Source organism: Clytia hemisphaerica, unplaced genomic scaffold, assembly GCF_902728285.1.
Source record: "Clytia hemisphaerica strain Z4C2 unplaced genomic scaffold, Clytia hemisphaerica genome assembly, whole genome shotgun sequence".
Taxonomy (NCBI): domain Eukaryota; kingdom Metazoa; phylum Cnidaria; class Hydrozoa; order Leptothecata; family Clytiidae; genus Clytia; species Clytia hemisphaerica.
In genome coordinates this window covers 1-27,232 of record NW_027104093.1, presented here as the reverse complement: position 1 = coordinate 27,232, position 27,232 = coordinate 1, and the positions used below count along the sequence as shown (strand labels likewise).

Below are 27,232 nucleotides of genomic sequence, written 5' to 3'. Positions count from 1 at the left end.
GGTAGTCAATTCTTAACAATTCCAATTTTGTCAAAGTTATGCTTAATTTTACACTTGTTATGAAAATTTTAACTATAAATTTTTCAGAAGAAATAGAAATAATGTCAAAGAACGTTCTCAAAACAGAAAAGGGAGCTGCTTTCTTTATCGATTTGGAGCAAATCATAAACAAAGAAACCAAAGTGGAGAAGGAAAAATATGAGAAAAAGAAACATAGTGGTGGAACATCAATTTATATCCCCTTGTTTGATAAGGACGGATGCGAGGCTTCAGATTCACCAGAAAAGAACAAACAGCCGAATTCAATTGAAGACTCATCTTCTACCAGAGGGAAATTAACTGCAGTAGATGAAAAGGAATCTGACCTTAGTGCAACATTTACTAAAGAGGATTTTCAAAAATTGAGAAATCAACAAAAAGATTCTACTCTGGTCATTGAAAAAGATCATGCAAACGTGCAAAAGTGTAATTCTAAAAATGTGTCTACAGGAGCTACAAAGGGTCTCAATTCACCTCGTCCATTTTCAGCTACAAAAATAGAGAGCGCTTCAACGAAACCAGCCTTATTATTGAGAAACCGACAAAATTTGAAACTAGAGAAATCATACAGTTCTCCTGATCTAATCTCTGCAGCTTCAAAGTTTCCACATTTCAATAAATCTCACCAGGAACTAAAAGAACTTATAATTGAATATGATAAAAAAGAGAAAGAACAAACACCTCATGCTGTTTGGAGTAGTACATACGCCAGATTGCCAAAACTACCAAGTTTTGATCAATGTCAGATTGAAGAAATGTTTGCAGATCAAAAAACAAATAATTTGACTCACATGCAAAATATAGAACCAAAAAGCTTACCACCTATACACAAGATTCCTACTGTTTCCAAATGCAATGATAAATTTGCTACCAAACAAAAAGTCAAAACTAAAACTAGTAACAAACAGTCAACTGTAAATAAACCTACAAGAACTAAAAACCCAAATAAGAAGAAGGTTTCAGCTAGCAAGAAACCATATAACAATCTTAAACAACCAAAACAAAATAAAAACAAAGGAAAGAAGAAACACATTGATCCACCAGAACCAGCAGACAAGGTTACTGACGATGTAAATCAAGAACCAGATATCTCAGATAATAATATTGAAATGCTTTTAAAAGATGTCGATAGTATTATTAATGAACAAAACAAAGAGTCTAATAATCAAGCTGGTACTTCTAGCAATATATCACATAGTGATTTTTCCATGGAAGATAGTATTGAAGTGTTTTACGATAATGTTTTGAAAGCTGAACCACCACCCACAACAGATCTGCAATTTCCTGCTTTAGCAGAGCTTAGACACACCAAAGAGAATGTTGGTCTGTTCAATACTTTTAATCAAATAACAAATGCAAAATTTACTGATTCCCTTGTAGGTAAGGCTAAGTATTTATTATTATTCCAGAAGTAAGCTTAAGGTTTTGCAGAACTTGATACACCTCAGAATTAGTAATTGCTTCAAAGTTAATTCTTTACGAGCAACTTTTTTGATTAAAACGTTGAAGAAATTGGAAAAGTGTTCGCAAAGATGATTCAATCCTTCATACTGTGTACTGACTGGGCGTTTCAATCGAATTAAAGTTTTACGTGTTGAAATTAAATAAAATTCAATATAACTGTAATATTTATTATTAGTAATGTTGACTTTATTTGCAAGGCTCGTAATGTTATTTCCTTTAAAAGTTTACCTTCAAAAAAAATCACATTTTTTTAGAGGATGAATTAGCTCAGAGCATGGATCATACATTGTCCATAGACGAATCTAATGAATCATTCCCAGCTCCAAACCGCATTGCACGTTTAAGACCTGACCTATCTCACATATCTGAAGAAAAATCAATATTTCTAACACAAGCCACCAATTCTACCAAACGAAAATATAACTCCACCAATGGAGCTGATGGAGAGTCGGTCTTCTACACTGAATCAACAATCAATAACGATTCAGACTCCCAGTTCCAAGAGATTACCAATATTGCATTTCAACCTGGTTTAATGACCAACAGTTCTGGCAGTGGTTTGAATTCCTTAGAATCAATCTCTATCAACCAATCAACTGTTTGTTCATCCTCAGATGGAACTTTGACGGATCGACCATATGTGAGAAGTGTTCTAGGTTAGAAAATTGGATTTTTTTTTATCTTGAAAATTTACCTTTAAATCTTTTTTATAAGAACATCCGCAATTTTTGAAGCCTTCGAGGATGTTCTTAACTTGAATTTTAAGGCTAAAAATGGTCTTCTTAAAATACTTTTAGGGGGGGATGTTATTTTGCAAAAATGGCCTTTGGGTATAAAAAGAAGAAAAAATTATGTTAAAACCCTGTGGTACCCTTTTCAAGGTTGCCACGGGCAGGGTGCCTCTGTGGCTCCGCCAGCAAAATCGAAATTTCAAAAATTTTCAAAACATAGTGAAGTGACCCCTCATTTGAAAGGTATTTTCATGCTGGTTAAGAAAATCAATATAATGAGGTTGAATAACACTGTCACAAAAAGTAATTTCCAAGAGTTGGCAAAATTTTGAGGATTTTGCTAAAAACGCAATTTTTTGATCGTTTTTCTTAAGTTACTTCTTGTGAGAGTGTCTTTCACCCTTACAATATTGATTTTCTTAATCAGCATGAAAATACCTTTCAAATGAGGGGTCACTTCGCTATGTTTTAAAAATTTTTGAAATTTCGATTTTGCTGGCGGAGCGGCGGTGGCACCCTACCCGTGGCAACCTTGAAAAAAGTTCCACAGGGTTTTTACATGAATTTTTCTTCTTTTTATACCCAATGGCAACTTTTGACAAATGGGCTTAAAAAATTAGTCCTAACATCCCCCCCTAATACTTTTGTTTTCAGCATTTTGTGAGTATTTCTCTCTGCACTTTCTAAGAAAATTATTGTTTTAGAGGCTCTGAAGGCTTAACATGCTAAGATATCATGAATACATGTTTTCACCTAAAATTTTTTAGATAAAAGAAAACGAATAGCTTATTAATCAACATACCGATGATGATATATGCCTTATTTTTTTATTTAGGAAGAACCCCGACGACAGCAAGGAGTTTATATAGTAGCTCATCTAATGGATCTGATGATGTCGATAATGTGCTAGAATGGCAAAAAGGAAAGGTAAAAGCGGCTTACCCTATTACACTTATTCATGATATGCACTACTGATTACATCATGGACCCAATAGATGATTGGTTGCAAGTGACGTAAAATTAGTCAGTACGTCACTTGCAACCAAAAAGCTGTTGGGTACGTGGAAGATATTGCAATGGTGCATATCATGAATACAGCTACTCAAGTATTAACGCGGGTAGAAAGAATCGTCAATTTACTATCGCAGAAGATAGGGTTTACGAAAATTACATTGGCTCAAATTTAGTAGTTGTGTATTAGTTTTATAAGGTATTCGATATGCTGTACCGAACTCTTCTTTGCTGGAAAAAATCTCGAATTACGGTTTGTTACGGTACGGTTAGCACCATTTTGTGTCTGAGACATTTATTCACCAGTTTTTTTATTAGCCTCTGTGGTGGAGTGATGTTCTATTTTTATTACACTCCATGTGAAGTTACATAGTTACTTTATATCACATCAATGCAATGGTATCTTTTTTTTTTGAAAAGAGCACTCTTATTCATGATATGCACCACTGCAATGTCTTCTGACATTACATCACGGACCCAATAGCTGATTGGTTGTAAGTGACGTAAAATCAGTCAATACGTCACTTTCAACCAATCAGCTATTGGGTGGAATGGAAGACATTGCAATGGTGCATATCATGAATACGTACGCGCGCTGCGATCGCACTTTTTCGAGCAAAGCTTCGACGCTATTGGTCAAAAGAAAAATGAAGCAATTTCATTGGTCAAAATTGACGTAACGGTTGAAAAAAGTTGAACTTCCTTCAACTTTTTTTTGTCCGCGCGAAATATTTTTATGATGTAATCTTTTCTTTAGGCAAAAAAGGTTAAGAAATAAACTGTCGTCCATTCCGCATGAAAGTGGAGACCAGCTTTTAGAGTCGTCTTATTATTTTCTTACATTTAGGTCATCGATCGTGGTGCGTTTGGTATCGTTTATCAAGGTTTGACCAACACTGGGCAAATGATTGCTGTCAAAGAAGTGGACATCAATCATTCAAAAAATGCGGCAAAGGTTGTTACCAGGGATTTTTCTAACCACTGTCCGTAAACCGGCCAAAATACTAAATCTAAGATTGAATTTTTGTTCTTTACAAGACACGAGCAGGATAACTAATATCATCTACATATCTAAAACTTTTCTGGAGCTTTCTCCCTCTGAACCCTCACCAGAGCTTTGCCCTAGACCTACTAGTGACGGTTCTGCATTCCAAACCTTCGGCTAACAGTCCAAAAGTTCCCTCAACAATCAAATGAAAACATTAGCGCTGAAAATGAAAATTTCCGAATAATCTCGAGAGACGAACCTGGCCGCGTGAAATAATCAACAAAAAGGTTTTTCCCTGATGATTATACGCCAGCTTTGTACTATCCGAATCTTTGGGATTTTTGCGCTTTTGATTGTTTTTTTTTTCAACTATTGGGTTGTTGACCGTAAGTGCGGTTAGCGATGAGAACATTTTTGCGGAACGACCGTTTTGAGGGCGCGAAGCGCCCGAATAGGGAGTGTAGCATCCTTTGGCAAGATCTGCGTACGCGGGGCGTAAATTTGTATATATGTTCAAAAACATGTCCCCAAAACTGCTACCTCCAACGAAAAATGTGGACTTTGCTCTGTATTGAAGAATGGCACCTGTCTAGCCAGCGAAAAGAAGCATTTACCTCGTAATTTTATTGAAAATTAAATTTATTAAAACTTTGGTTCTGATTTTGTAGTTTTTTGTTTTTAATAAACATACTTTTGAAAAAAGTAAAAGTAGTACTAAAATTATATCGAGTTTGACTATCCAATCAAGTGCGAGATGTCTGTTTTTGTGTCGTTGCTGCTAACTTTTGCACACTTGCGAAACATAAACAAAGATGGCGATTTTTGTCAAGGCAGAATCCTGCTAATTTTTTAAGCAACTGGATGCATCCTTTGCTTGTAAAATGACGTTGCTGCTGTTCACACTTATTGGAAATTTTACTCGAGTATCATTCTAGGTTTTTTTACCACTTCCTCTGGGAGGTGAGATCTGTCCTACCCTCCACTTGCTGATGTGGTGGCTGTCAACTGCTGAATAAAATTTTCGATAAATGGTCACAATGGTCTGATGGTTGTTTACCTTGTGGCATTCAAACTTCATGGTACATTTTTGTGATAATTTGATTGGAGTAACCGTTCCTATTACATCAATTGATCTCAGCGAAAAACTATTTTTATGACTTGATCAAATCAAACCAAACAGCAGTCAAGTCAGATTTAAAACAACATTTGGATTTCGAAATATTTTAACGTTTTATAGACTTTATAATTTTATTGGAAATGTCATCGTTAAATTTTACATTCAGCGGGCATTGTTGCCAAACAATGATTTTTTTGTCACGTTGCCGTTGTTTAACAATTTGAGTAATGCTTTTACAAAGAACATTGAATATTGGGTGATTGTGGTCAGTAATATTCGTTGAGGCGAAGAGACACAATATTTTCAGGATTTTTTAATCATTCTACATAAAGTTAGAAGGACTTTGTTGTGGTTTGAGATCAAGCACATTACACGATTCCCATCATCCAGATTCGATAAAATACAATTTGATACCTTGAAAACAGCTCTGGCCGAAACATGTTGGAAATTTGTAGCATATAATGGTATTTTTTCTCGATCCTAGTCCAATATATACAATTTCGATATGCAATAATAATGTACGTATAATGCAACACAAGAAAGGGGTAAATTGTGAATGTTTGAATGCAATGATTGCTGCCTTACTACAATCTAATAATGTTTCAAGAGGTTTATATACAAGAGATGGGTAAAAGTCATTGCAAGATTTGTTTTTTTCGATTGCATGAATTTGATGAATGTATGAAAACTAGAAAATGTACTGAATTACAGTATAAACTATTGATACCGTCAACTGCTCTAAATTGGGACGATTGGTCGAAACATGGGACTGGTTGATATCTGGTCTGTATTTTCACTTACTGTTAAACCTTGAATATTCAAAAACTACAAAGGCAAAACAATCAAAAGAAAGACTACATGATGCTTTTTTTAAGACACATCAAATTATTTTTAGTTCAAAAGCCTTGTATAGAATCTTCTCAATATGAGCTATGATGCGGATTTTTAGAGTTTTAGTTTTTATTTTTGATATTATTTTTTGTTATTTTACCCTGTGGAAAGTTGTATTGAGCAGATATTTTTGTAATTTTGATCAGCAAGATTTTTTAAAGCTGTTATAAAAGTATCACAAAATCGAGTACAAATGACTTTTCAAATACCCCCAGGTAGGTGCTTTTGGAACACCTCTGTCTTCATACATTTCTAATTTCTCAAACATTCTCACTGGCAATAAATTCAACGTGAATTGTAAGGTCCTATTAGTTTTTCTTTTTTTTGTAATTCTGCATTAATTAATAATGGAGTAGTACATTTTGAGATAGATTTCTTCGCTTTGCGAAAACAGAACGCTCGTTCCGCAACCCCTTTTATGTTGATTTTTAAAACGATGTAAATTAAAATTCGGTGTAGTTAAAAAAACTATTAGAATTATTCTAATTTATTCTGACTTGGTGAATTCTCTCGATCCCTTTACTTTAGTTTGTGTACGTATATTTTTCTGCGATGGAGACGGTAAGATTCTAGTTTGTCTACATCCTGACTTACTGAGGACGACGGTAGAACAGCATTTTTACCATCCTCGCTTTTGTGGGTCTGAACTGCGGGTTATTCCAAATCGCTTCTGCCAGTTTACCGTCCTCAAAGCTACAAATACATAAACTAGCTATTATTTTGCAACCACGACCGACACGTCCTTGTGTGGAAGCAGGTTCATAGGCGTACCGAGATAGCCTGCAAAATTTATGGATGAGAGAGGCCCGGGGAAAGCGGTTTTTACGACAATGTAATTATTGTCATTGTTTCATCAAAAGATAATGAATATGTCATAAACGTCTGCACTCTTTTGCAGGGTATCTCGCTACGCCTATGGGTACTAATACCGATCGTATAGACCTTTTCATATATTATGTCACGAACATCACTTGCCTCGTTTTGAAATGATTGCCATGGTGATTAACTCCCAGCAGACTTTATTAAAACTACTTTCTATATATGAAAAATCATTTAATGTCTCAAGGGATATAATCACCATTAAATTGTTTGAATACGAGGCAAGTGATGTTTATGACGTAATTTATGAAAATGTCTATTGCTTCCTTTACTTTCTCTAGAACTTCAGGAAATTGCAGGACGAAATTAACATTTTGAAAAGTCTTCGCCATCCTAATGTTATAAAGTAAGTTACCATTTATTCATTCACAAACTATGGAGCACAGTTTAAAATGCCAAGTTTGTGAAAACCTTAGGAAAATTCTTAATTTATTAAATTTGTAAAGATTTACTTCACTTACTACAAACTTTGTCAATTTTCTTATAATAATTTCAAAATGAAATCAAAACAACCCTGCGTTACAGTTAGTTTTGATGGGGAGGCACTTCCACTTAAACATCTATTTGCTTTAAGTTTTCACTCTTTTTTGTTACCGTGTGGAGAAATCAACCATAGATAATTTACTTGAGAGTGGTTTCCTTATGGTATTTACAAAGAAAGGGAATAGACTAGAATTTCATACAGTAAATATATTAAACAAATTGAGCACTCTATAGACTCTGTTGAGGAGCAAGCTCTGCTTCTCCGCTCACCACAAGCGATTATGCGAAGCTCAACAACAACACTTAGTGTTTTAAGCACTCTGGTGACAACAGCAGATTATTCTCGCTTACCTGAGCCCTGGGAAAGACAAAGTACGTGTCTGCGGATAGATGTATTAAATTAATTATATATTATGCTCTGTAGTCTTCAAAACTTCTTTCTCAATGTAAAGGTTCATTGGCACATCGTTAGATGATAATATCGTTCATATTTTCATGGAATATATAGCTGGTGGTTCTCTTGCTGGTCTTATATCGAAGTAAGTGTGCTTTCTTATTCGTTCGTTCTTTTAAGAGTCAATTGTACAATAGAACTGTCAACTCTCTCTAATTCGAACCTCTATTATTCGAATCTTTCTGTAACTTGAATTAAAATATTTGTCCCCTCAGTTGAAAAACGGTTCATATTATTCTCTGTAATTCTAATTTGAATCTTTCTATAATTCGAAAAAAACTTTTTGGTTTCTTGAAAATCGAATAAGAGAGAGTGAACTGTAAGTGTTTCTTTTCCTTTTCAGGAAAATATTGCTATAAATTCTTTTTCTTAAATTTTGATAGAAGAAATAGTTATCATAGTACTGTATCGTTTTTAGACCACAAGGAGAGACAATAAATAATACCCTTTCCTGTCAAAAAAATAACTCATTGGAATAATACGCATTTTTAAAGAATACCGAAATTTGGTGCCATTTCTTTAGGCAAATGTTTCTCCGGTTTTAATCTTTACCCGAGAAAAGTTCAAGCTTTTGAAAAATTTTATTACATTTCCCCTACTAAGTTTTCGGGATTGAAAATTCGAAATTTGAAAACAAATGGGCTCAATGTGATATAAAACAAAACTAATGTTACTCACAAAAATAAAAATAGTATGATTGTTAACATTTTATTGTTTATACTAAATCCTGAAAATTTCGCAAAATTAAAGCTCACGGAAATCAATTCGTTCAACTTTGTGGAACTAATTTTCTCGGTTGCACGAACTTTTTGTCGAAATTCTTTTATATTCCTAGGGGATTTTGAGGGTTTTTAGTAAAAATTGGATTTCGTGGAGCTAATTTTTGCGGTAGGCACCCAAAATTGCCTAAATTAATTCCCTTAAGGAACTTTTTCATTATTGTTTTTTTTTCTGTTTACAGTTTTGGTGCACTGAACGAAAGTATCTACCAACGATACACACAACAAATCATGTCTGGAGTTCATTATCTCCATAAGTTTGGTGTCATTCACCGGTATGTTCATACTGTAATTTTCTGATTTTTTGATTTGACTCTTACTTTAGTTTAAACTCTGGGTTTTAACTCATTTTAACTCTGAGTTTTGAAATAAGATGTCGTTAGGAGACCTTAGTCACGCCCATGTGTATTACAGACCCACTGCTGGGACCCCAGCCCAACTAGAAAATCTGGCAAAAATTTCGTCCCGGTAGGAAACTACCCTGGAATTTTAGCCCCACTGGGAAATTGACTCATATTTCATCCCCACTCAAAGTTATATGTTTAAAAATTGCCCACTTGATTTTTTAGCCTTTGAACAATATAATTTCTATCCCCATTGGGATTTCAATAGGAATTTTTATCCCCACTGAGGAAGAAAGTTCCACCGGGGCTGTGAGATAGGGGTGTATAGTCATTGAGCAGAAAAAGTTAATTTTTTTAAAAAGTTTACAAATTAGAATGAACTTCTCACAATGTTATTTTGTGATACGTTTAAAATGATAATGACTTTTAACTCTGAGTTTAAATTCTGGGTTTTAACTCTGACTTTAAACTCTGCGTTTTAACTCTGAGTTTTGAAATAAGATTTCGTTAGGGAGACCATAGTCAATGAGCAGAAAAAATTATTTTTTTCAAAAATCAGAATAAACTCACAATGGTATTTTGTGATACGTTTGAAATGATACAGTCGTTTACAGGGTAATTGATAGAATTTTTATTTCCAGTGCCGTAGTAACCAGGGGACTAGGGGGTGCTTAGCCCCCCAATAATTTTTTTAAGCGTGTTTTTTTTTCATAAAATGGAGTATTCTATCTTTAAATTTTGCCTTTATTCGAAATATTTTAGTTTTTTGAGTGTGTTTTTAGCCAATTTAGAGCTCTAGATTTCAAAATCCCCCCTCTCGGGCCAAACCATGGTTGCCCCTCACGGTGTCGTTGAACTTATGTCCCCTAATATCAAAATGCTTCCTACGGCACTGATTTCTAATCCATCCATAGTCATTATAAAAAAACCCCGTCTGGCAATGTATTGTTTTTACTTTTTGTTAGTTGCGATTTGCATACTTTTTGATCACGTTACCAAAATCTCCTCTTGGGATTGGTCTATTTTCCAATCACATGATCAAAAAATTTGCAAAATAAATCGATTTTAGTACGTAAGCTCTATCTTTTAACAATAAAAAGTGACAAAAGCCTTCTAGACCAGTGTTTTTATAATGACTATGATCCATCGAAATTACAACTCTCCTCGTCTTGTCACATAAAGTCTAATTTGATCTTTGTAGTACCAAAAATTTTCTTCGATTTAGAGAATGATTCGAATTACAGAGACTGATTTAAACCACTTTCCAGCTGAGGGGATCAATATTTTAGTTCGAATTACGGAAAGATTCGAATAATAGAGGTTCGAATTAGAGAAAGTTGTCTGTACCTTCTTTAGTTCTCCTAATGTTTTGTTAGGTCGAAATTCGGGTTTGAATTAAGAGTAATTTTCGCGAAAATTATCAAATTCTACGAAAATTTCTGTCTTCTTGAATAATTCATATCAGTGTGGAAACCATGTTTCTTTTCCTACATTACAGAGATATCAAGGGAGCAAATATTTTGATCACAGTGAAGGGAAATATCAAACTCATCGATTTTGGGTGTGCAAAAGAATTGGTAGGTTTATTGTTTTTGTTTTGTTTTAACAATTCTTTAAAAATAAAAATATTACAAAAACGAAATATAAAAATTAATATACAAATGTAAAACCAATCACAGGAATATCTAAATAAAACATTAGAGCAATCTTGACATAAGTGACATTTGACCTTCAACCCCGGCAGGCATTTGAATACAGTTGGCTCTCTCTAATTCGATCTTTGTGGGACCAAATATTTTCTTCGATTTAGAGAAAGATTCGAATTGCGGAGAGTAATTTAAAATACTTTCCCGCTAAAGGGATCAATATTTTAGTTCGAATTGTAGAAAGAATCGAGTAATAGAGAGGTATCAAACAGAGCGAAACTAGAGTGAGTTTACTGTATGTCAATGTACCGAGTCTTATAGCCTTAGGGCTTTAACTCCTGAAGGAGTTCAAAAATACCTTTTCGATGGTACCAAAACCATTGTCTAACTCTCCAGCTACAAGCGTTTATGCCTATTTGAAATTTTTGATTTAAAAAAAAAAAGTTAGAAATTTTCACATTTTTCAAAAAAGTTGCGCGCTGGAAAGGTTAAATACTTAAATACTTACAATCTTCTAGGAGTAAACAGACTGATGGTTATAATAAAATAGAGTTCTGCGCAATGCTCGAAGACTATATGAGAGCAAGGTTATGTCACGTTGATGTGGGCTTTCAAACATTATAAATCTTCCATTAGAGTAATCAGACCAATGCATAAAGAAGTGAATTACTTAAAAACTACCTCATGTTAAATTAGCTCTCCTTTATGAGGGTTTGTTTTCATTCTACCTTGCCGCGCAGATTTTGCTTTTGGTTTGTCGTCTTCAGGCTTTTCTTCTTTGGGATATAAAGCAATTATGATATCACCACTGCCTAAATACATCAACTTATGACTGTGAACTCCAGTACAAGTTTCTTCGAAGTTTGAAACCACACTGATAAAAGGTGGACTATTCCGCACGAGGTCTTTATGGATAACTGTCATTCTCATATGTTTTGGATTTATGTTTTCATGGTACATAAAGATGCTTCCATCTACGTTAATAACATTATCACTGGCAAAGACACAGCTTTGGTCATAATAATCTTTCGATTCTATTTTCTGGTCTTCGAATTTTGCCAAATCAACGCAATGGACATCAAAATACATGATGGGCTCATTCGCTCTGAACTTCATGTAAAATACATTGCCTTCTTTATACAATGTGTTTTCTTTGAACCGTATAAAATATTTTGACATTGCTTCTAAGTCGTGATGGTGTTCTCTAAATGCTACACTATCACTAACCCGACTTTCTCGATGGAAGATTTCGTGATAATGTGATATGAATTTATATTTTTTCTCAGCAGGCTCAAAGGCATTCTTGCGCATCAGCTTTTCTTGCTCGCTCATCAAGCGTGCAAACTCCAACTCCGCAAGCTTAAAGGAAAGCGAGTTTTCTTTTTTCTGGAATCCATGTTTCAACCAATAGGCCAAAACATCAATCAAAGAAAAAGAATACTTATACATTACTTTACAGAATGTATGAGCTCTTTCAACGATTCTTTCCGTTATTTCTCCTTTCAAAGTTTGGTCAATTTTTATTTCATCGATTTTGCTCAATTTCTCCTCTAATTTTTGAATTTTACGATTAGCTTCACGCAATTCCTGATTGATCGTGTTATTTCGATCTCTTTCTTCTTTCAAAATGGTTTCTAGCTCCTTAGATTGAATCTCATTTGAAGCTAATTCTTCTTTGACATTTTTGTGGTCTTCAAGCATTAACAATTGGTGTTGGAGTATACTCTCTTTGAGGTGCTCTTTCATTTGACCCCTTGGCACCTGTAATGTAGGTAAAACAAGTTCTAACTTAAAACGTAAACAAGCCCTATCAGCTTTAAGTGTAAAAAGAAGCCCTTCGTTTGGTGAAATTAAGTTCGAAGTATTTTCTCTTTTATCAAAATTAACAGGAATGTCTTCATAATTTCAATAACAAACGAGATTGATTGATCTCACTTTCTTGAAATAATGTTGCTGAATTTTAAACTGCCATAAAAATAGTTTGATGGAAATTTGGTTTTACCTTTTGTTGACAACCAACTGCAGAGAAATCACAAAGAATTTCTTGGAAAATACAATGGTGGCGAAGATGAATGTGCATCTAAAAGATATCCGATTTAAATAATATTTTAAATCATATCACAATCACATGGCCATGATATTTGAGAAAAAAATGAAATTCCGACGATATTTTACAACCCGATTTAGAAGTGCTCTAAATTAGGTTGGAAGGGTAGGTATCTGAGGATCCAAAAGTCCAAGAATGGTCCAAGAGGGCTCAGAATATAGCCTGGAAGTCTATAAACCCCTCCCGAATTGAAATATTTGAATAAATTTATCAATTAGACCAAAAGCGACTTTCTCGCCCGAACTTTAAATTGCTAAAAACGAGGAATTAACCAAAATTCTCAATATATTTTGACCGAAATTGCAGATAATCATGTCTAAAAGACGAGCTCTGAGAAAAAGAAAAATATTTTTTATCAATTCATTCTTCAGCCTATGTTTGTTAAGAGAAGACAACAGGATTGGTTCCTTCAAACTATTCTAAATTAAAATGTTCTCTATGATGAGAGACTACTTGGAACATAATGCACATGCGAGATGTCTCTTCATCAGTATTTTTGATACGGAACGCGATGACGATATACCTCGGCATCAGTATTTTTGGCAAGGAACGCAATGACGAGTTACATCGGCATCAGTATTTTTGGCAAGGAACGCAATGACGAGTTACATCGGCATCAGTATTTTTGGCATGGAACGCGATGACGATATATCTCGTCATCGGCCATTAAAGGGTTAAGGGAAGACAACAGGATTGGTTCGTTTAAACTATTCTAAATTTAAATGTTATCTATGATGAGAGACGCTATTGAGCATTGAGTTTGAAGCCCTTAAGGTGCCAGAGAGGAAATTTTGACCTCAACATTTTAAGCAAGAAGAAGAGAAGCCTTAGATTTACTCCGCATTTAAACATTTCGTGTGAAAACTAAACGGGTCACGTGTTTAGGATGGGAAATAAGTGGCTTCATTTCACATCCAGGATTTTCGGATCTAGCCCCTTCGGGGCTTTGAAATCAATACTGCAGTCCTGTTTGACTGAATAGCGAGTTTATGTATGTGTGTTTTTCAGCGACGGAGACGGTAAGGTTCTGATTTGAGTAGATCCTGACCAGCTGAGGACGACGGTAAATCAGCACTTTTACCGTCCTCGATTTTGCGGGGCGGAATTGCGGGTTTTTCCAAATCGCTTCAGTCACTCTACCGTCCTCAAAAGTGCAAATACATAAACTCGGTAATTAATCACATAACATGTCTTACTTCGTGTCGAAGTACTTGAACATCACATTCGTCATTTGTACAAGTAATTTCCATCATTGGACAATTTGTATAATGCTCCTATACAGAAGAGAAAAATATTTTGAATAAATACGCCTTTTCGACCATAGCCCCTAATTACCGCGCGGGTATTTTTTTGTCCGCTTTATCCCACTAATACCGTCCCAGTCCTTTTTCCGCACCTATAGACAATAGAAAAATGTGTCAAAAAAGGATTGGATCAAGTTTAGGTGGATGATTAAATAGTTAAGTGGCACGCGTCTGACCGCGCGACTACGATCGAAAAGGTGTATTGGCTGAACAATCTCGTCAGATCGCTACCTTTGTTTTAATCCATCCTTTAGAAGAGTTCAATGCTTGGGAATGGGATGTCTCTTCACAAACCCAGTATCTACGGCAGTCATTGCCTTTTTTCATTTGAGATTTTTTTAAACCGACCGCTGCGATGGAGTGTTAATGAGAGAGGGAGACGACGAGAGAAGTTTTACTATTTATATAAATCATACTTCGTCGCAGAGGTTTCCGTACGGGAAATTTTCCTATGAAACAGACAATGCGCACAGAGTGTAATACGAAGCGATAAACGTGAGATACACTCTTGTACAGATCAGGGAAAAGGTGATCTGATAAAATAGTATACTGGTCACTGCTCAACCTCGAGGTTCCCTGTGTATTATCAGCTTTTTTATGCTTACTGATAGCGCTAGATAATACCCTGGCATTGGCTGGTTTTCGAACGCGTAAGATTACGTAATTCAAAAACAAAACGTTAGATTTCATTCGTTCCCGGATTTGAAACCATTGCATTGCAGTGTAGTTTTGTAACGTCAGATTTTTTTATGGCGTATTTATGATGTGCACCACTGGAGAGTCTTCTGAAAACTTTTTAAATTTTCCACCCAATACGTCACTTAAACAATAGAAAAAGTGACGTATTGGGTGGAACAAAAACAGAAAAGTTGTATAATTTCGTGAAGTCATTGCAGTGGTGCATATCATGAATTGTTTCGAGAAGTTCCCCCTCTGAGAGGGGGAACTCGCATCAGCCAACACCAGGGTATTCTCTGGCGTCAATCAGTAACGTAAATAAAGCCCGGGATACACGGGGACGAAGTTGGTCACTGGTTTCTTGTAAGAGTGTGGTTCAATCGTAGATTATAAGATTTTAAAAATGGTCTACATCATATCAAACCTTTAACTCGATAAACATCTTTTGAGTTCCACAATGGACACAGTTCTTAATTATGTACTGGCATTTTTGTTGATGTCTTTTCATGTTTTTTCTTATTCTTTCTTCATGGCAGCCATCATTTTTACATTTCACCATGACATATTGACATGTTTCTTCATGGGCCTGAAACAATGATATTAATACCTTATCGGCCCTTTTTTATAAGAATACACTTTATAAGAATGTCCTTGATGAAAATGACCAAAAAATTAAGAATACGCTAAGAATATAACCTTCATGGAATTTTGCTACTCAAGTTTATAAGAATGTCATTTTTCATTTTTTTTAGAGCATTTTTCATAAATTGTAAGTAAGGCTCACTCCTTTCACAAAAATGCCATTTTATGCTTGAAACGTATGTACTAAATGTTAAATCTAGTCTGAATTAGGATCCTAACCTAAGAATGCTGTAAGAATATTTTAGGATAATTTTCCCAAAAAAGTTAAGAATATCCATGATAAAATGGATTTACACCATTCTTATGAAAAAAAAGCGTGTAAGTCAAGTTAGCCTGTATAAACTTCCCTTATATTATATTATTCAAATCTAGAGTTTTGGGTCTTTTTATTGGAATTTTACGTAGTATTAAAGTAACCATAGTGTGCAGTCTGAACCCACCCCCCATTTTTATTCAATCCCCCCCTATATACCCATCCCCCTATTTTTAGAATGTTGTGAACCCGCACCATTTACTGCGATTCACGGCTGGAACCATTTAATACTAAAAGCATCATGCTAATTAAAAAACCTCAGATTTTTTGCCATTTCTGAAAGTTGAAAAATAATTGTGATCTTCAGTCTCAATCAGTAAAAGAAAATACAAATATTTAGACCAAAAAGTTGTTATCTCCCCTTTTTTATTTGACCCACCCCTCCCCCTAAAAGTGAGAGAAGCACAAATGTTATTAAAAGAAAAATGGGGTGGATAAACGCCCCTTTTGAACACCATAGTTTTCAATAAACGGTCGGAGAGTAGTAATATGGTACGTAAAAACTGTACCTCATAGTCGATGATTTTCCCTTCCCATTTACATCCTATTTCATGTTGTTTACATTTGTTAGTACTTGGTAATGTGATCAAAAACTGAGCAAATCGATTTTTATCTTTTGGTAATAACATAGGAAAAGCTAAGAAAAAATTCAAACAATAAGTAAGGTTCGAGACCACTGCTTTTTATAAGGACTGTGGTACCTTATAGTCGATGATTTTTCCTTCCCATTTACATCCTCTTTCATGTTGTTTACATTTTACGTCGACGCTTGCTCTCACCATCCTATCCACCATTCCGATGTAATAAACCTGAAAAATTAGAAGTAGTGGTGTTAAGCTTTCCGTAATGAACGAAGGACTGTTAGAATGTAATTTAAACCTCGAAATAATCTTTGAATCAAATACCTAATCGGCCCTTTTCACGTCGGCTCTCTTTACGTCTGCCCTATTTTGCATCGGTCCTTTTTACGATAAAGCTTAATTTTTTTAAGATGAAGCATGTTGCATTGCACCAACGCGAAAAAAAACTTCTCGCGTCCCCAAGCCTTAAAATTAAAAAGTGTGAATCTTATCTGAATCTTATCTGCGTTTCTTATTCATGATTTGATTGGTACGGCTTCAACCAAGATCCTGGATAAGTGTCATGGTTATTTTTGTTGTCTCGCTGAGTGCGCGTTAAATGGAATGGCTGTTTTTTTTCACAGCATGGTTACGCTGTGATATCATGGTTAGGCTGTGATACGCAAGGTAGCCAATGAGGTTATTTCGTGAAATTCTAGGTAAAAGCTTTAGAAAAATTTGCCAGAATCTCCTTATTAAACATCTTAATCAGAACGCAATTTTTAACGAGGAGGTTGTCTATAATCCAAAGGATAAGCCGTGCACTCCCTGTTGAGGATATCGCCCGGGGGGGCACTGGGTTTGCGGACTGACGGTATGTGCGGGCCAAAAATTGGCTTTTAAAATTGCACCCCTACAATGCAGCAAAAATCAGTGAAAATCATACCCTTAGAGTGCATTTTCCCCCAAATTTTCGATCCCTTTCGTGCAAAAAATGGTCAAAATTTTAGCATTTTTGGTCAAAATATCTAGATTTTTCAAGAATTTTCTGAAATTTCTACCCTTACAGTGCATCTCTAGTTTTTCCGACCCTTACAGTGCATTTTAAACATATTGGAAAAGGTACCCTTAGGGCCCGCACATACCTGTCGGTCCTTTTACCCAGCTGCCCCCCCGGGGGATATCGGATATCCAGGGGTTTAACGATTTTTGTTCAAAAGTGGATATCCAGGGGGTTAAATATCTACAAGGGAGCGGATATCGAGGGGGTAATGTATTTTTTTTTCAAGTAAAAAATACGATATCCAGGGGTAAGCATCTTTATAAGAGAGGATATCTAGGGGGTTGAGCATATTTTTAAGAGCGGATATCCAGGGGTCTTTACTAATAAAGTAGGATATTCAGGGGGTTCAATACTTCGAAAAATTAATATCCTCAACATTGGGGATAAAATCTTTTTCTGGAAAAGCCAATTACTTCTAACAGGTTAGACACGAGTTTTTTATCACTTGTCTCATTCTCTAACTATAAATCCTCACCTTTTCCGGGTCATATACAGAATTGCAGTTTGGGCATGTTATCGGTCTGTAAATTATAAAATGAAATGATACAATTGATACAGCTTTATTTATGGAGTAAATAATTGCTGACGGGTGAGGTATTAGGATGTTCTTAATGAAATTAGTTCTTTCCTTTATTGATTTCAGAACTTTTTCTCGACATTTGTATAATGAAGACATTTTTGTCAATTGTCTCGAAATAAATATCCTATTTTGGTGATTAACCAAATCCATAGGTATTTGTTTTCGCCAGTATTTTTTCTTGTTCTATTGTTCTATAGAGGCTCGTGAGATGTTCTTTAGAAAATCTTTACAACATCTAAAATACCCTCCATCCCTTATGGCAAACGTCTGGGACAGCTTTTTAGGACTCACTCTCTGTGAGGTACTCTCTCCCAGGTAACCAAAGTCTTTTATCGGAGCCTTTGAAAGGGTACACGTTTTTTGTTTTTTTTAAGAAACACACTTTTAAGAAACACGAGGCTCAGAATGCCTAAGTTAAGTTGGTGAAAATGATTTCTCGCTCTGTTTGAATGTTTTTGATTTTTAGTTTGACACGCGTTTTCTGAATTTTAATTAGCTTTTTCAGATAAAACCTAAGATACATATATGACACATGCTGAGGCTGAGAATGAGAAAATAACATTTGTTAATTCGGTTTTTTTTAAGAACCTTCCAAATCAAAATAATTTTTTTTCTTTGCATGAAAAATAGACTGGTTATGTCAAAAAGTTTAGAAACATGTAAGAAACATTTAAGGGTCAAAAGGCCGATTTCTTAAGAAACATTGAGGCTGCTTGGTAAAACTATTTTTCTTAAAAAAAACGTGTACTCTAATGGTGGCAGCACTCCATATTGATGTTGCCCGAATCTGACGGAAAAAGAATAGACCTTATCGGAGTTTTTGACTTTTCCAAAAAAGCGATGCATTGTAGAATTGTTTCGAGTGTATTACAAAAGAAATCTCTTAGGAATTCCTCGAGGGAATTCTATTGTAATACACTCGAAACAATTCCACAGTGCATCGCTTTTTTAGAAAAATCAAAAACTCCGATAAGGTCTATTTGACAGAAACTCCGATTAGAAATGGCGGATATAACCAGTCCAGAGTTTTGATATAGATCAGTGGGAACTTACCTGCTATTTTTCTCCAGCTCAGATTCCCATTGCGTCAGACAAAGACGGCAAAACGCGTGATGACACGGTGTAGAGTGTGCATCACGTAACAATAATTGACAAATGGTGCATTCTAGATCAGTTGAATTATCTTTCTTTACTAAATCAAATGCATAGCCTCGCTTTGTGGTTGGTTGCTCTTCTTGCCTCTGTGCCATTTTTATGCGTGCTTTTTATGTTATCTACTTTTATTCGTAACCTTAAACTAGAAAATGAAACATATAACAGGATGGGAATTTACAATTTATGCGAATTCAAAGCACATTCGCGAAAATTTGTTCCGCGCTTAACTAATTAGCGAAAGTTTCTTTTGTCGAAATATTAAAATTAACACATTCGTGAACGTTTTCTGAAGTTGATGTGATGTTGATTTTTAAAATATACTCTTTTGTGCTTAATTGTAAGGGGGGGGTTGCTTTGCAAATTTTCGGGAAAATCATCCCCAATAGCATTTTATAATGACCCCCCGCCCCGACATTTTATGAAATGTTGCTGAAAAACTGTCAAAACCTTCATTTCCCTAGGGGTTTTTTGGAAAAATCACTCCAAAATCACTTAAAATGGACCCCCAATTTTATGAATTTTCTTCCGGAGTACCAACCACCCTACTCATTCCACCCACCACTACAATTAAGAACAAAAGAGTAAGCGCTAGCCAATTTCTAGCTCTGCTAAAATGAAACTAATGCATGCATTACAAAAAACATCATATAGATAGGTTTTTGTATCAATTTTTCAAAGATTTTTAAGTGTTGACGATTTAAAACAAACAAGTAATTCGAGGCAACATAAACATCAATTTAAAAGAGTTTCTGATTACAGAAAGACACGCTTTTTTATAAGAACAGTTTTATAAAAATAAGAGGCTGAAGATTGGCCAAAACCTAAGAACAAATTAAGAACAATCCTGAGTCTCAGATTTCAGAGATCACTTTGAAAGTACTGATTTTAATAAATATTAAACCCATTTTAAGTTTTTAAATAAAAGATTAAGCGTATTAAGAACATCGTAAAAACATTTAAGCCTGAAAACTTAGAACAGCCAAGCCTTAACTTAAATTTACTGGTTCTTATTGAAAAAACTTTCGTAATACATTTTTTCTTCCTTTTTGGCAACCCTTTTATCTTTTCTGAATTTGACCTTACATTTTTCTTCCCTATCTATTTTTAATAAGAATATATTCTGAAGCCTTCAGATGTTCTTAATTTTGAGTGTTTTTGAGTCATAGACGTACGATTTTTCATGAAATGGCATGGAGTCTACAAAGTCTATAAATGTTCTTAACACGTTCTTAAACTTTTGGACAACTTAAGAGGCATCCTTTCTATATCAAAAAATATAGCCCTAATTGAAGCCCTAATTGGTTTAAATTGAATCAATAAATTGTCCCACAGATGAATGAATTTAGGGATTTTTATCTATTTGAAATATTTTCTTTTTTACCGGACAACCTCTATAGCCCAGTGGTTGTTGTGTCCTGTAAAAAATCATCAATGTCGTTTTTTTCACTTTATACCTGTATTCCGAGCTAGCACAGAAACATCAAAACAACCTCAATAGACGCGGGGGGGGGGTAGGAAAATTTTCTAAATTCTAATAAGCGGGGGGATGGAATAAGAGGGGGTAATTTGAAGACAGATTTTTTTAACTTAAATCAATTTCAACAACAACAAAAAAGAAACTTTAACATATGAACACGTAAAATAAGAACCAAAACGGAAAATTTTAACAAATTCAAGGGTTATGTATACCGTAATAAAATGTTGAATTATTCGAATTCAATTAGCGGGGGGGGGGGGGGGGTTCTTGATAAGAGCGGGGGGATGGATTCTTTTTCTCTAAACAATAAACGGGGGGGACGTCTATTCGGGATACAAGAGTGCAGAACTACCGGGTGCACCAAAAAAAAGTATACAACTTTGTCGAGATATAGTGAGCTTCAGGATTTAATTTTTTTGTTCATTCTTTTTTTATCGTATAGAGGATGCTCTAACTTGAATTTTGAGCTATTATACATTAAATTTGAAAAAGTAGTTCGAAAGTTATTTCCAAAAAAATAACTTTTTTTCAATGTTGAAATTTCAAAAAATCATTAAAAACAGCAATCACGCTATAAATAAGACAAAATGATAAAAAAACAAGTTCATTGTTTCTTTTATTCTTTTTTCTCTTATCTTATATTTTGCCAACAGTTTGCCCATCTTATTTGCACGTCATGAACATTTCCAACACCATCAAACTCAATGCAGACCTAAGTTCTTTGAACAACTGGTCGAGGAATGGTGATCTATTTTTTCAAAAATTTTCTCACATAGCATAACATCAAAACCTTTGAGATTTCCAAAAAAAATTTTCAGCTTTTCCAAAAATATTATCTTACATGGGAATAGGTTGTTTTACCATATTCTTAAATTCCGTGACGAGTTTTGATGAAGTTGTATTTTTTGGTATTTTTATGTGTAAACAAGGTAAGTGTCAAGAGAAAAGTTTGCTCGCTGTTTTTGATGGTTTTTTGAAATTTCGACATTAAAAAAAAAGTCAGTTTTTTAAAAATAATTTTCGAACTACGTTTTCAAATTTAATGTATAATAGCTCAAAATTCAAGTTAGAGCATCCTCTATACGATAAAAAAAGAATGAACAAAAAGATTAAATCCTGAAGCTCACTATATCTCGACAAAGTTGTATACTTTTTTTTGGTGCACCCGGTAGGTCATTTACTAGGTCTTTTTACCGCTAGTCTATTGGCATAGTGCGGAAAGGGGTCTGATCCCCCCTTCTTAAATGACCCCCCCTTCTTGACATTCCCCCAACCTTTAAAAATGCCTATCCCCCAGGGTTTTGGGCTAAATTTTTTATGGTAAAAAGGGAGGGGAGTAGTTCTACGGTTTATTTTATAGCAAACTGCACTGTTTCGCAGTGATGAATCGCCAGGGGTAGCAGTGGCACGGGTTTATGACAGTCTGTGCCATTTTCACTATTGTGAAATGCATTAGTTTGGAATAGTTTTAACACTGCTCCCTGAGTCTTTGAAAATCGTTTTGAAATATTTATATTTGTTACTTTCCCCCAAAACTGTATTTAGCGTACAATCATGGACAAAAAGGTTTGTAGACTTCTGCAATATTTGCAAAATACTTCAATATCGATCAAAAGCAAGTTCCCAAGAGGTTATGGGTGCTTTCCGAACCCATCCAAAGCTGTTTACTGCAGTCTAACCACAAGGGCTAGCCAAAAGGGCTTGATTAACACCAGTATCAATTGGGAAATGCATTAGTTTGGAATAGTTTTAACTCTGCTCCCTGAGTCTTTGAAGATCGTTCAAACTTCTTTTTTTGAAATATTTATATTTGTTACTTTTCCCCAATATTTCCAGCTGACACACGATGTTGTTTCAACGTTCGTCTAACATTCACAACGTCCATATAACGTTATATGAACGTTGAAACAATGTTGTGTGACATCTGGGTTAGCGTATCAGCTTTTGCGTATGTAGATGGAAATCCGTTCAGTTTAAATATAAATACATTTCTATTGGATCAAGTGATTGGAAACAAAAATATGAATTTGAAAGAGGAAGGTCTGGTATGGAATAGTCTCTCGCGAACACGAGCAGGCCTTGTGTGGCTGGAGGGACTGTTCCATTCCGACCAAGCTTAGGATTTAGGCGATTGTAGAATTTTATTTATTTATACAGTGAAGATATGCAATATCTCTCATTGTAGAAAAGTATTGATATATAAATAACTAAAACTGATAAAAACGAAAAAAGTATATTTATATTTTCCGTCTTGCCAGTAAGAGGGTTTTTGCTCTTGAAAAATACAGCGGAAAAAAAACTCCTACTACAATCAAGGTAGATATTTAGTAAAAAAAGGGGAAATTCCCACGAAATGTTATAGCCACAAACGATTTGGAAGCGCCCTAACTTTGGTTGAAAGCGTAGAGTTCTCACTCTGAGTTTTAACATTAGACTTAAGATCCAGAAGTTCAAGAATTGTACAATAAGGCTCAGAATATAACCTGGAAGTCAATGAACCCCTCCAAAATTGAAATATTCGATTACATTTTACAAAAAGCCCAAACGTGACTTTCTCACCCCAACTTAAAATTTCTAGCGACCGTAGTGCGATGGTAGAGCATCCGGCTACAGTTCGCAAGGTTGTCGATTCAACCCCCAGCCGGGTCATATCTTAGATTCCCAAAATGGTACTTGATGCCTCTTTGCTTGATGCTCAGAAAGATCACGGGTAAGATGAGTAATCCAGGGAAAGTGTGGCGCCCTCCCTTTACCTTTGGGTAGATAGCTATCGAAAGAGGAGCCTTCGGGTCGCCTCCGACTCCGGTCGCAGACTTACTTCCTTAAAATTACTAAAAACGTGGAAATAACCAAAATTGTCAACATATTTTGACGTATATTAAAAATTTTGGTTATTGACAAATTCAAAAGATCTACAGTATCACAATTAAAATCCACTTCAACCCGGGGGTCATGTAGTGAACTATATCCGAGCAACTTACATTTTGACGTAGATTTTAAAGTATTTCATTTTTTTCTTTCCCATTACAGAGTATCAGTGTCGGATCAACAGTATTGTTGAAGTCAGTCAAAGGGACACCGTACTGGATGTCTCCTGAAACAGTTCGCGGAACGGGATGTAATCACAAGTCTGATATCTGGTAAGAAGTCCTCTTTCTTGCAATTTCATCAAAGTCAGGAATCTTAGTTCAGGTCATTTAAAGGTTTTGTTTTTAAATAAAAGTGTTTATCGGCGATCCAAAGAATATCGGCAATCTGATTGGTTACAAAGAGTACAATATATCTTGTATTTGTACAAAATAATTGACGAAAAGATGTTGTTGCATTGTAGCGGTAGAAGCAATCTAATATCACTTTGCTATAAACAAAAGTGCCCTGTTGTATACAGTGCTTATTTCCGACACAAAAAGTGCATTTTTTGGGTCACCGATAAACCAGTTATCAGACATTGGCTCGTACAATATGGAAATATTTTACTCGTTCTGGATTTTCCGTATATTTTATGGTATCGTATATATTGTACGGAAAAATGTCAGAACTCGTAAAATATTTCTCATATAGTACTCCCAACTGTCCGATAACTATTACATATCAGAATATCAGATAAGGGTTTTGTGTTTCAGAATTGTAAATAGATCTAAGAGTCGGCTTGAATGCCACTCTTTTTGGACCTACCGGGAGGTCCTTTAATTTGACCGTTGTCCGTTCGTCTGTTACAAGCTTTTCTCGGGATTGGCTCATTAGTTTATTTTTATTTTTTGCACAATGATACAAAATAGCAATGCCTGAAAAGTAACGGAGCCCGATTTTTGAAAAAAAATTTTGGGGGGCAAATTTGGGCCAAAAACTACCTAAAAATAAGGTTTTTTGGACTTTGTGCAAAATTGCTTCATTAGTTTTTCCTGATTTATGGCAGAAAGATAGAGTGCAAGGTGCCCTAAAATGTGGCTGAAGTTATTTTTCTCGGAAAATTTTTTTTTCGTCGTCAAATACGGATTTTCGCAAATTTGGGCCAAAAACTACCTAAAAATAAGGTTTTTTGGACTTGGTGCAAAATTGCTTCATTAGTTTTTCCTGATTTTTGGCAGAAAGATAGAGTGAAAGGTACCCTAAAATGTGGCAGAAGTAATTTTTCTCGGAAAATTTTTTTTGGGGAAATTCCCTTTTACCATTTTCCTGTTAGCAGCTTTTCTCGGGATTGGCTCATTAGTTTTTTTTAATTTTTTTGCACAATGATACAAAATAGCAATGCCTAAAAAGTGACGGAGCCCGATTTTTGAAAAAAAAATTTGGGGGGCAAATTTGGGCCAAAAACTACCTAAAAATAAGGATTTTTGGACTTTGTGTATTTTTGGCCGTAAAAATCGGATTTTCTTATTTGGGGAAATTCCCTTTTGTCATATTTAGGGAAAATAAGCATTTCTCGAGATTGGCTTGGTATTTTTTTCTTATTTTTTGTATAGTGATATAAAATGGTAATATGTAATGGTAATTTGGGTAGAAAAGTGCCTAATGTTTGTTTTCTTTTGACTTTTTTTGACTAATTTGAGCTCTGATACTCACGGTATCTATTCAAGCTGCTCACTACACTTTCTTATTCCCTTGCTATTTGTCCTATTTTTTTCTGATTTTGATCAACAGGTAGGTCCATTCAGCATGTTGCTTGTTGATTTTCAGACCCCCCAGTGGTTTGCGTGAATGTCTTAATGGGTCTTTTCGGTTGCGTGAATGAGTGAAAATAGTAACAATAGATATGCGTGAATGCGTCAATTGAAAAATTTGCGTCGTGAGCGTGAAAATCTTCTTTTTGATTGCGTGAATACACCTTTTTCGAATTGTTATTTAGGCTTTTCGAATTTTTTAGTTTTAGTGTTCGGATGTTTCTATTTAGTTTCATAAAATTGTATGTCGCAAAACTCAACAAATAAAAAAAGCATTATGAAAAAAGCACTTCCGGTTCTTGAGTTATTTTGATTTGAAATTTCTTTATAAACAATAGAATTACATGGAAACGAGGCCGGGCTGTAGGTTTTAATTTTTATGAGGGATTTTACCGTGAACAAAAACAGTCATAAAAATTGATAGGAAAAAGCTTTTGAGCTCAAATTTTCAGCATGCGCTTGTCTTTATAGGAGGAATACAAATATATAGTTTTGAATATGGCTTGAAGACCTTCGAAAAATACCAAACAATTCGGGAAAGGTGTTATCGTGTATCTGTGATATTTTGTGTGTGAATACGTGAAATTTTTTTTACATCAATTGTGTGCAAATTTCCCTATGTTCCCAGAATATTTTCCGATTTTCTGAAAAATCGGGTATGCTTGAAACTCGAGAATGCGTGAATGCGTGAATTTCGAAAAAAATGCGTAATTGCGTGAATTAAGAGGGGGAGGTGGCGCTCCCCAAAGATCTGACGATTACAACAACATTTTTTAAGAGCATGTTCAGACGTTACGGTTCCGTTCCGAAACGAAACGTCAAAAAAGAAGACATTAGCGAAACAGATCGAAACGGTTTCGCTTCACTTTTTTTCATCGGAACGTAACTGCTCCTTTTTCTTGCTCCGAAACGTTCCGAAACCAATATAAACACACTCGATCCGTAACGAAAATCATACTGGAGCGAAACGGAACAGTAACGTGTGAACATGGTCTAAACTTCAAGTACCTTACCGTGTGTTTTTTTTAATTATACATTCTCTTCGCTTGGTAGAGTATAAAACTTAATTCAACATATATCTTTTAAACACATGTAGAGGGATGTCAGGTGTAAAGGATTTCGACATTCTTCTTGAATGACATCGCTTTGCATATGCATCGGGCACTGTAAAAAACCTGAAGAAATACTTATCTCTTAAACATATCATTTTCAGGAGTGTTGGATGCACGGTGATGGAGATGGCAACGGGCAAACCTCCATGGTAAGTGTGTTGGATAGCTATCCTAAATACACCTTTTCGATCGTAGCTGCCAGTTGCTGCGCGGGCATTTATTTGTCCGCTTCATCCCACTAAAACCGTCCCAGTCCTTTTTTGACACATTTTTCTATTATGCTATAGGTGCGAAAAAAGGAGTTGGACGGTTTTAGTGTGATAAAAATGCCCGCGCGGCAATTGGCGGCTCCGGTCGAAAAGGTGTATTTGATAGGGTCGATATTTTAGGTGGATAGCCCAGTAATCTAGGACTTTTAGGCAGTCTTTCGGGCTCAATGGTCAGCCGGCTATCTTTGAACTGAACGGTACACTGCAAAGAACGGAGATTCGAACCGTGAACCTCTGGCTTCTATCGCTGACGCCCTTGACCACTTGGCCATCGTTCCTTTGATTGTGATCTGCAATTCCAAAACTTACCTGACATTCTAAACTCCCAAGAACACCTAAAATCTTCTCACTTCTCACTTCTAGGCTTTTTAACCCGTTAACTGCCACTCCCAGTTGGCACACAACGTTATTTTAACGTTTAATAACGTTATTTGGACGTTATGAATGTTATATGGACCTTGTTTTGACGTTGTGTGCCGTCTGGG

The 27,232-nt window shown here is 35.3% G+C and overlaps 2 protein-coding genes across 2 annotated transcripts; one reads left to right on the top strand and one right to left on the bottom strand.

Annotated features, from left to right (window-relative positions):
- Positions 1–91: 91 nt before the first annotated feature.
- LOC136812837 (uncharacterized) lies at positions 92–26,627 on the top strand (the record flags this gene model as incomplete). Its single annotated transcript, XM_067069361.1, is given in 10 exon segments — positions 92–1,419; positions 1,758–2,159; positions 3,070–3,161; positions 4,093–4,200; positions 7,402–7,466; positions 8,056–8,142; positions 9,019–9,111; positions 10,679–10,757; positions 23,736–23,845; positions 26,580–26,627. Coding segments are annotated over 10 exon segments (2,402 nt in total), but the record flags the coding sequence as incomplete, so codon positions are not given.
- LOC136812832 (TNF receptor-associated factor family protein DDB_G0268444-like) lies at positions 11,309–19,366 on the bottom strand. The gene is made up of 7 exons (XM_067069356.1): positions 19,127–19,366; positions 17,969–18,014; positions 16,572–16,679; positions 15,340–15,501; positions 14,130–14,207; positions 12,829–12,906; positions 11,309–12,587 (listed from the first exon to the last, which is right to left on the bottom strand). The coding sequence occupies exons 1-7, from the start codon at positions 19,321–19,323 to the stop codon at positions 11,514–11,516; spliced, it is 1,743 nt and encodes a 580-aa protein (XP_066925457.1). The 5' UTR covers positions 19,324–19,366; the 3' UTR covers positions 11,309–11,513.
- Positions 26,628–27,232: the final 605 nt, after the last annotated feature.